At 39.4% G+C, this 10837-nt stretch overlaps 1 protein-coding gene across 1 annotated transcript; it reads right to left on the minus strand.

The window, feature by feature from the left end:
- Positions 1-4401: 4401 nt before the first annotated feature.
- Positions 4402-6126, minus strand: LOC138041494 (trace amine-associated receptor 7b-like). The gene is made up of 2 exons (XM_068887242.1): positions 5967-6126; positions 4402-5610 (listed from the first exon to the last, which is right to left on the minus strand). The coding sequence occupies exon 2, from the start codon at positions 5581-5583 to the stop codon at positions 4708-4710; it is 876 nt and encodes a 291-aa protein (XP_068743343.1). The 5' UTR covers positions 5584-5610; positions 5967-6126; the 3' UTR covers positions 4402-4707.
- Between the last annotated feature and the right edge of the window lie 4711 nt (positions 6127-10837).

Consider the following 10837-nt stretch of genomic DNA (forward strand, 5'->3'; position numbering starts at 1 on the left):
TTTACGGTTTTAGACAGTCCTCGGAAATGAATCGTCGCCAGAAATATTGAAAATAGCACTTAAAGCTAAATTATTGCTATTTCTGTTGATCATATGGACTAACTGTCTCACACTGAAAATTTGAAGAAATTCTGTTTGCGGCCGAAAATCGAGTGGTTGCGCGGTTCTTACACGGACAGCCTCTTAAGCTCCAAGGACTGAATAATATTGATATTTTCTTTAATCAGACTACTTTCATGAAGTAGATCTAACAGGGAACGAAAACATTGATCAAAATAGAGTTCTCTTTGTCGGTTTGCGCAGGCCTTGTGGATTTGCATGGTGTTGTGGCGCGCGCGCGCGCTTTTGAGTTGCATATCTAAACTTGTACCTAGTAATAGTTTTCACTATATCTGCTCCCGCCTAATATAATGCAGATGGCAGTTGAGGTGTGTGCTGCACACTGTGATGTCTTCGTATTATTTTACATGTAATTAGGTAGGTAAATGAAAGTGAAAGGTGCAAGGAAGGAATGAGCAATAACAAACAGCATTTATTTTTAATTTCTATCAACGTTTACTTGATACGCTATCAATTGAAAAGAAATTTACATAATTTTGGAAAATGCCTTGAAATATCATAGTAAAACAGGAACAGGATTATTCAATGACTAGAAGGCAACATTTCGTGGTCATCGTTCGTCAACGTCTTTTTGATCCATTTAGCTCTTTCCACGGTACCTTGCAATACCATAAAACAGGAACAAAACTCGATTATTATATTCGGATCGCTGATTTTTATTATATATAAATAACCGGTTGTAAAAATTATCTAAGATTGTTTGAAAATGTTGATACTGAGACTATGCTTTTGCTTTCTGAGGTTGCAGTTTGTGGCCGAGCCTGTCGCCCCTGTTTCTGATCTCATTTGCCCCTGTCTGACAAATCGTCGCCCCTGTTTATGATCTGTGCCTGAGAAATCGATTTCTGATCCAGGCAATATGATTTTTTATCAGATACTGTAATCTTTGATTTTCAAAGTAAAAGGAATCGCTGTAAATATTCGAAAATTATTCACCTTCAATCGCTATGCTGAACCTCTGACATCGGTGCTCCCTGTGAGTTTCTGCCTTGTGACTCAAGTTACCCAGAATACCTCCCTTTTTACGTAGGGGCCTTCTAGGTTTCCCCCAGAGGCCAAAACCCTGCGGGGGTAATTAGTGGTGCGATACACATGTACCGGCCATTCACCCTGATGAAGCCGGCCTGTAAACTCGGCCGAAATATAGGTGAAAAGGAAAAGCGTCTTGTTTCTATTCACATGTAGGAGTTTATGCATAACAGTTTGTGAAAGAACGATAATTAAGTAACCATAGACAGGGAATCCTCTAAGAAGCCATGGGGCTTAAGGGATGAGGATAACCTTAAGTTGGACCTCTTATGTATAAATTATCACAGTAAATTGATGCCGCGGTCATTTGAAAGTAAGTTGACAACAGGAGCTACAATTCACAGTTAAGGTCCGCAGAGTCCTCTAGGCCTCGTGTCTGTAGGACCCTCAGACAATTTACTATATTATCCCATGGTCCAAAACTGTGGCATTCCGCGCCTCGAAGGATCTAAGCTCTCCACAATGTACTAGGAATTAACACCGTTTTTAAGAAATACTTGGTATGATCTTAAAATGTTTTTCTTACTAAATCCCATTTCCATCAGCGTTTTCTCTGCAGTTGGCGGATTAGAGTCTCGGTTTTCGACCAGTAACCTGTGTATTGTTTTGCAAGTCATCTTATCAATGGCAATTAGGTTAGTCGTATTAGTTTAATTTTCTTCTCTTAAGTAATTCTTGCACTATCCTGGTATTGTAGAAGTGTGGCCAATGAACTGCAGAAAGTTACATTTAATCTTAAAGTTCTGTGAGAACTCATGAAAAGATAGAAGCCGGGTTTTGTTTTCATCTACAAGGCTCGAGAGTTTAGTAACACCAACTTGGTGCCAACTTTCAAAGTATACGGACGTGTTATTAATTTTTATAAAACTATTGTTCCAAATAATCTGATCAAGTGCGCCTGTCTTTGTTTTAGGAATCACGTTATTAATTTCTTGCCAATGTAGAATTATTTCATTATAAAAAGCAGGCAGTTTTACATTTAAAGTCAAATATTTAACGTTGTAATTGCAATAAAACAGTAGTGTTCCGCCTACATTAGAGAGCAGACGTAAAGGAATGATCTTCCACGGTTGATTACCTTCTGAGCAGAAACGTTTTACCCAACATATTTTTAATGCTTTATCAAACAAAGAAAAGTTTATCATATTTAGGCCTCCGTTTTCCTTGTCTTTTATCAAGGTGGTTTTTTTAATCTTCGGGATTTTGTAATTCCATATGAAATCAAAGATTAGTTTGTCTACTTCAGCTGCGAAAGAGGCTGGTGTACTCAACACACTACAGACAAAAGTAAGCTTCGAAATTGCCATAGATTTCACTATCTGAATTCGGCCGTGGACTGATATGTCTCTTGCTGACCAAATATTCAAGAGTTTTCTTAAAGAATCTAGTCTATCAAAAAGGTTCTTTTTGGCTGCGAGTTTTTCGTCATAAGAGAAGTAGACTCCCAGTGCATCACTGTACTTCTTGAGATGGTTTCAATAAGCGCAGAAAACTATGGCTCATGTCACAGGATTAAAAGAGACTCTGAATCATAAGTAAGTGCCATCTCTTTGATTTACAGCCCCCCGATTCAGCCCCCTGAGAGGACATCTCGGGTTACTAGTAAAATACTAACCCCAGAAACATCGAAGAAAATAAAAGGAATCGAGTAAAACTGGCATCGAGGATAACATGTTTATCATTTTCGAGTTCACTTCTTAATTCACAGCAAGTTAAAGCGCAAATCGCTGGGGTTATTAGCTCTACTTTTCGCGTGAATAAAGTACAGTAATATAAATGAAAAAGCTAACAGCTTGATTCGGCGCTCTTCTCCACATTTAAAAAAACTTCGAGACGCACACATGATAAACGTTCACTGAAGTTAATCCCTGTCGGGCGGGTTGGTATCGGGATAGGAGACCATCGAATTATACTTACGCCGTGGATTTTCGTTGACGCCATAGGTATGGTAATGACTTCTTTTCAATCGGAATACTCACATTTAACGGAATCCTGAGCATTCATCACTTTAGGAGACATACCGTAAGCGCTGTAATAAGGCCCGTCTGTTATGAGACCTCCGAAAGCCTCAGTCTTGTTTAGACCTCTCTAATAAGCCCCCCCTTCACTACCCTTGAATTTTGTGCAATAAACATACGCGGCAAAATATGGTTTTAAAAGCTTATTTTACTCTTCAGCTTTACAGTGCTTAGTTCAAACTTCATATGAGCTACGTTTTGCGCTTTCTGGCCAAGTTCTGATTTCAAGGCTATTTCAGGACATTGATAACTGCTGTATACTCTATCCTAGATTTATTAAAGCTTGGTGATATAAACTAGAAGACTGGTATTTTGACTCTCGAGGGGTGGATTGGGTTGAGGAAGGCTTATTAAAGCGTTTTCATTGAATCTGGGAGTAGTCTTTTATTATGAGGTTTGTTCTTTGGGCGAACTAAATAAACGAACCGAGATGCCATGAAGATGAAACATGTATTTAAAGAACGTTGTGCGAATGGACTCCGTATAGTCTGCATATGATGTATCAATACACGTATGACGTAATTCAAGATGGCGCTGACAAAAATGAAAAAACCAATGAACAGGATGCCCAAGATTAGAAATTCGGTTCCCCTAATGTCGAGCGCAATTATTGTCATGTTACAAATTGCTATATAATTTCATAATCGCAAAACTGTCAGACAAGAATTTGAAAATAGTAAACACTACTGCACGAAGCGAGCCGAGGTGTTTTAACAAACAATAAGGGTTTACTCCAGACATAAAAAAACAATATCATTTCGTTTTCCCTCGCAGGCGTTTGCATGCATTGACTCCAGATTCAGCAATCTTTTCTACCTATCAAACTGCCTATGGAGCGTGATCAGCATCGCAAAACAGAGAACGCTGCCGCAAAGACAAATTTATCTTTAAGCTTTTCACTGTTGCTACCCTAAAACAGGCTCTAAGGCAGCAAATAGGCCGGGGAAATGTCGACAGGTGAGGCAAAGCGACTGCAAAGTTATTTCTCCATCTTGCTTACTGGTTGCACTATTGCACAGTCTTAAAAGCGACATTGGGTTAAAGCGTGAATTTTAATGTCTTAGGTCAAGAAGTACGCATTGGAAGGTTTGATGATCTGTTTATTGCACATGTAAGCTGCTATTAAAACAATATACAGGAGATTTCGACATTCCCCGTTTTCAAAATTTCTATTGTAGGTTCTAGATTTAAAGAAAACCTTTAAATTTCTTTATCTTGCATTTTCTAGTTTTTTATCTCGCATTTTCTATCTCGCATTTCTGGTTTGTTATCTCGCATTTACAGTTTTTTTTTCTCCACCCGGGATTATCTCGCATGTCCCCTACAGGCTTCCAACGAGCTAGCGAACGACATTAGAACTAAAGTGGGCACAAATTATCAGTAACTAACTGCCTGTCGTTTTTGTCACTCTTATCGCTTTTACTTTAAGTCCTTAGCTTTTATTGTATACATTTTTCACTCTTCTATTTTTTAGAATATATTAGGATCGTGGATTTCATGTTAACTAACTGATTAGGCCATCCCCTTTCTTCTCAGATCTTCACAGTTCCCTTGGAGATAGCCTTTGCCGGCTCCGACGACAAAGTAATATTGCAGCTCTTCGGAAATTTGGCATCCTGGTTGCGTACAGAATGGAATTAGCAAAGGAGTTTGCGTAGTAGAGAAAGACACACGCATTATTCAACAGCTTGATTGCTAACGGTGAAAGGGAAGTCATAATGTCGGTAGAAAAGAACAGAAAAGAGCATATTGTAAAAGGCAACCACAGAAGTAAAGATACTAAAGTCACGATAAACAATGTCTTGGTCAGTTTTTTCTCTCTACTGACTGCACGATCATGGTGTTGAGGACGTACGCCGCAACAAACTTTTACAGCAATGGATACGTAAGAAACACAGATAACAAAAAGAAAAATTGCATTAAATGAATTCCATACGTAAAAATAAAGGTCTCTTCGGGTTTGACTGATGACTCGCAAAGAAATTGCAATTAAGGAAGCCAGAAGCCAACTGACAGCGATGACTGTACCATAAACCCGTTGTGTGATAACGCGGTGTTCAAATGGTCGACAAGTCGCATGCGCTCTTTCTATAGATATCATAGCGAGGTTTGTCAGGGAAGCAATAAGAAAGATATGACACAACATATAGAGAACCTCAAACCCTTGGCCTATTGAACAGTGTCCCTTCCAAATGTTGCATGTTTTTCCCAATTCAAGGTAGGTACATGATACCGGAAATGCCCCAACTAACATGTCTGCAACTGCCAGGTTAATTACCAAGTACATGCCACGCTTACGAAGAAAACGATTCTTTACGAAAACCAGAATGGTGAGAAAATTGAGTGCTAATATTACAGCAATTTCAGTTCCATACAAAACAAGCAGCGTAGTGCAGACAGAAGAAGAAAACACCATGTTGGAACTTTCCGTCTTGCAATACACCTGTCGAAAAAATAGGACCACACATTTTCAACAAGTTTTAAGCACAGAAACTACCCCGTTGATTTGTTTCAAACCGACTACAACAAGAGATTCTAAAATTTTAGAATTATCAATTAAATAATTTTTATTTTGCTACATGTGGGTAACTTGGTTAAAAAGATAAAAGTTCATTCGTGCCATGGTCAAAATGTTAACGTTGGCATGAGAGATGACGGCAAGGATTATCACAGTACCGCGATACACAATAATCACCGTGTAAGCACGGTGATTCAAACGTTTTGATAGTTGTTAGTTTTATTGTGTGTTTTGTGCGTGTGTATAAAAACTGGTAAACCTTACTGTAGCCGTATGCTTACATAAATCTCTTTAAGTTATCCTTTGTTCGTCTTTCGTTTCTTGAGTCGGCTCTCTTTTCTGGCTTACACCAAGTTTCCTTGAAGGAAATCCCTAGTCCACAAACCCAAACAACTGTTAACCGTCTTTTCCGTGAGAGCGACCATCAAACATCCATCAACATAAAACAATTTCCCGCCAGCAAAACAATTTCTTCTACCATCAATTAATTTCAAGCTATTTTCAGTGTCACCTTCCATTGTCAAATTGAATTTAATTTATGGTACAACGACATCATGTTACCCAACAATGACATGCGTCAAGGTGAAACTCCACTTATGTTGACAAAAGCCCTACGCCGACTAAGAATGCACAATTACATGCATTAAAATATTCCGAAAAATTATTGCTCTGAACTCTATCAATGACAAACAACAGATGGCGCTAGGAATATAGCAGGTGCTACGATAATTTCAGAACCAACCGACAGCTAGCGCTTTTGGTATCAGTAATTCCTACCACGAATAAAAAAGACCGTAAAAATACCGCGATTGATCCACTGTCCAATCAACTTGATTATTCTGTGTTTCCTTGGTACGTTTATCTTTAAGATAAACAAGTCTTCATACTACCATTTGTCAGCCCTATCTGTCCGCCTCATTGAAATAATTTTAAAGTCGTGTTTTACTAGAACACCAGTTTGAGCTTTGTGATCTAGATCGTAGTTTGATTATAAAAAGCACCAATAATTTACTGGAAGGAAAAAACAGAATAATAATTTTGTGAGCTTTCTAAAGTAAGTAAAGGTACTTTAATTTTCTATTGAACTTTTGAGGCAGCTGTAGCCCTCGAGTTAGAGTTAACTTGTCGAAAGTTTAGGCCTGGGTAAACTGGCACAGCGTGGGAGTATTATTCTCAAAAGTAATGCACCGATCAACTCGAAACTTGTGGTTTTATTGTGGTTTAATTTAATTTTCGGTTAAAACTTTGTCAAACCGGTTTATTTCTTTCAAACCAGTTTTTTTTTTTTCAAACCAGTTCAAATATGGAACTGGGGTGCAGCGATGGCGCAGTAGTGAGAGCACGAGGCTATCGCCATTGTGGTCCAGGTTCGATTCCCAGACTCGGCGTCATATGTGGGTTGAATTTGTTGGTTCTCTACTCTGCATCAAGAGGTTTTCTCCTGGTACCCAGCTTCTCCTCTCCTCAAAAGCCAACATTTGACTTGATTTGTGTTAATTGTTGATTTTAGGCTACGTTTACATGGGTCCGGATAAATTTTTGCACGGATAAGTTTTGTACCTGGACCGCCTGCACTGTTATTTTCAGAGTTAATTTCACTCCAGTGCTGGAGTGAAAAAGTGGAGTAAAATAATGCGAAGTAAAATGTACTCCTAAGAGGAGTTAATTTAACTCCACTTAGAGTAATTTTTACTCAGTACTAGTTAATATTCAAAGGCAATGACTTTCGGCTAGAGTAAATTTTACTCTCCCTACAGAGTAATATAATATGCTGGAGTTAATTTTACTCCTATTTATCGGGATACTGAGTAAAGTCTACCCCACTTACTAATTCTACTTTCTGAGAAAAAAAGTAGAAGAGGATTTTATTCCTATATATGTATTTTTGTAGGGTAAATTTAAGTTTAGCCAGTCTAAGATGGGTGGAATTGGGGTTGTTTTATTTTTGTGAAATCCACCGATTAATTCTTTGTTTTCAAGGAGTTGGAGTGAAAATGTGGAGTAAAACTAAACGCAGTAAAATGTATACGCCTCTTATTTAGTACTCCACTAATTAACCCTTTAACTCTCAATAGTGCCACTTATAGATTTTACTCTGTCTAACGCCAGACGATTTTACTTGTCAATAGGGAACCCCACGGGGCTGAAAGGGTTAACAACAGCTGGATTCACTCAAAAACTATGTCCCCATTAACCCTTTAACTCCCAATAGCGCCACTTATAGATTTTACTCTGTCTAACGCCAGACGATTTTACTCGTCAATGGGGGACCCCACGGGGCTGAAAGGGTTAACAACAGCTGGATTCACTCAACAACTATGTCCCCATTAACCCTTTAACTCCCAATAGTGACACTTATAGATTTTACTCTGTCTAACGCCAGACGAATTTACTGGTCAATGGGGAACCCCACGGGGCTGAAAGGGTTAACAACAGCTGGATTCACTCAAAAACTATGTCCCCATTATTAACCCTTTAACTCCCAATAGTGACACTTATAGATTTTACTCTGTCTAACGCCAGACGATTTTACTCGTCAATGGGGAACCCCACGGGGCTGAAAGGGTTAACAACAGCTGGATTCACTCAAAAACTATGTCCCCATTAACCCTTTAACTCCCAATAGTGCCACTTATAGATTTTACTCTGTCTAACGCCAGACGATTTTACTCGTCAATGGGGAACCCCACGGGGCTGAAAGGGTTAAGAGTAGAGTATACTCCCCTCCAAGTCAACAGTTTTACAGGATTAATAGCCTGCGGAGCATGGCGGTTTTTTGTTGAGCCGGGCGCACGAGCGGCGAAGCCGCGAATGCCCCAATCTCCTCGCGGTTTTTCTGCCCTCGCCTGCCCTTATTACTTAGCAACCAAAACCGCCATGCTACACAGGCTACAGGTGACAGGCATTTTAGTGAGGGTTAATACGATGAGCCGCTCTGAATCTTGCTGGTTTTTACGTTTTTAATTGGACGACGCGGTAATTAAAGTCGTTATCGTCCGCGATCTTGGATAACACAGTAGAGAACAGACTGGAAACTAGTGAGCCGTTTTGGTCAGCAGTCACCGGTGCAGCTCTTTACTGATTTCGGCGGGTCTTTCGGCGGTTTTACTCAAGTTTGAATCAACGATCACAATTTGTGCTGACGAGTTTTTCGTTTGTATACTCTTTAAATGCTGATCCAAAGCAACGAAATGCTTCCAACAACTCAAGCAAAAAGGTACGTATTAACTGAACCATGAACAGATAATATTTGATGTCTTAGGCCCGATTCAGACACTGCGTACTTCTTCGACCGACACAAACTAACAAAAGTACAGTATGTTGCCCAGTTTCCGGCCACTTTAGTTTGTAATCGCCCTAACTTCTTGTTTATGCACGGAAACTTTCTCATTTTTCTACAAGAGACAGTTCATTTACTTACCTTTAAAATATACGGAGATCGGCTGCCCACCTCAAGTACTAAAGAAATTATGCCATTTTTTGCAAAACTAGTAAGTTGCCCAGTTTCCGGCCAGCGAGTCCAGTTTCCGGCCATCAATAGAAAGCAGAAATTTCATTCAATCCGCTCGACTAAACGGACTTCCAAGGCTATCTCGATGTGGCTTAGCGACTGTACTTTATGGGATTAGAGCAAAATGGTTACTTAGGGGTGTATGGTAGGGCATAGATAGCTGCTAACTATGGGTAGGGTATAATCTTGACAAAGCCCGCGCGATATTCTCTGGGAAGAGGCACGGGCAATTAACACAGCACATCTGAGTTGATATGTACCTCATTACGCATGCTTGCTTAAGCTATGTACATTTCATTAATTTCGCGAGTAGTAAGTTATAAAATTTCATTAATTCAAATAAGTTTTAAACAATTTATCTGTGAGTGCACATCAGTGGCCGGAAACTGGCGTAGTATGCGAAAATCTTAGCTAGGATTTAGACTTCTGACGTTCGCAAACAGCTAAGTTCTAGCTTACGATGACAGGTCCCTTAATTACTTCCATCTTCAATGTAAATTCTTTCAAAAAACTATCAAGCTCCGTGAACTATTTCCTATTAATTAAACGAGTTATTTATTTACGTACGGTGACTTCGCTGTGCAGTGAGAAGGCCAAAAATTAGCCGGTAAGATTTTACTCACCTCAACAAAATCCCTTCTTGTTCGCTCGTTTCTCAACCAAAAAGCCCGCCTAAACCATCAGTTGATAGCGGAGATGGCTTCGGTGGACGAAGAGCTAAAATCCCATCGAAAATAACCGAGTTTACCTTTTTTTGGCCGGAAACTGGTACCGGCCGGAAACTGGGCAACACACTGTACGCCTGTTGATTCAGAAGTCGAACTTAACTGGCCCCTCCACAGCAGTTCCAAAGCCATTACCAAGAAAACCAATTGATTTTGTCAGCGATTTTCATGTAGAAGGCAAAACATGGTTTATGCATGATCATGAAGTTCGGCACATGAAACGTTCGACGTCTGAAATCAAAGCCGATCCACGGCCATGCTAAAGCCGAATTCCCGTCTAGGCCAGTTGAAAAGAACGCCTGAGCCATTCCAAATTAAAATAGCCGTTCTTAATTGATTCAAACGTCGAACTTTTCATGTATTAAGTTCGGCTCATGAAAAGTATGGCGTCTGAATCGGGCCTTATGACAATTTAATGTAAGCTTATGTAGAATTCAAACCTTTTACATGCACCTTTAAGTCCCAAATTTGTCAGGCAAGGATATTTAATTTGGCTTAAGTGCTTTAACAAATTGGTATGTATTTCACAAGAGAAATGAAGCTTTAGATCAAATGGTTAAGCAAATGATTTGGGATTAGGGTTCTCTCCCCGCAAATTACATGACGACAGAAAGCAGAAAGCTTCAGCTGTCATTTAAACTATTGTACTCAATGCAAATAGTATGTTAATGCCTGCATGAGATTGTTATTATTGGCGTTTAAAGAAAAGAGAGCCAAATTTTGATGAGTCTGCTCTTCAAACACTTACGTTATAACAGAAGTGACAGTGTCTGACACTTGCAGAGTGCAGACACCAAACTAACCGTAACTCACAGTTATTGAAAGCTAAATGTTTTATTTAAAATGGGTGCTTAGACTTAAATACTGTCTACAATCGCTATTTGTAGGCAGTCTGCAGTTGTCATACACCTTAGAA

This window comes from Montipora capricornis, chromosome 3 (genome assembly GCF_036669925.1).
Source record: "Montipora capricornis isolate CH-2021 chromosome 3, ASM3666992v2, whole genome shotgun sequence".
Classification (NCBI taxonomy): domain Eukaryota; kingdom Metazoa; phylum Cnidaria; class Anthozoa; order Scleractinia; family Acroporidae; genus Montipora; species Montipora capricornis.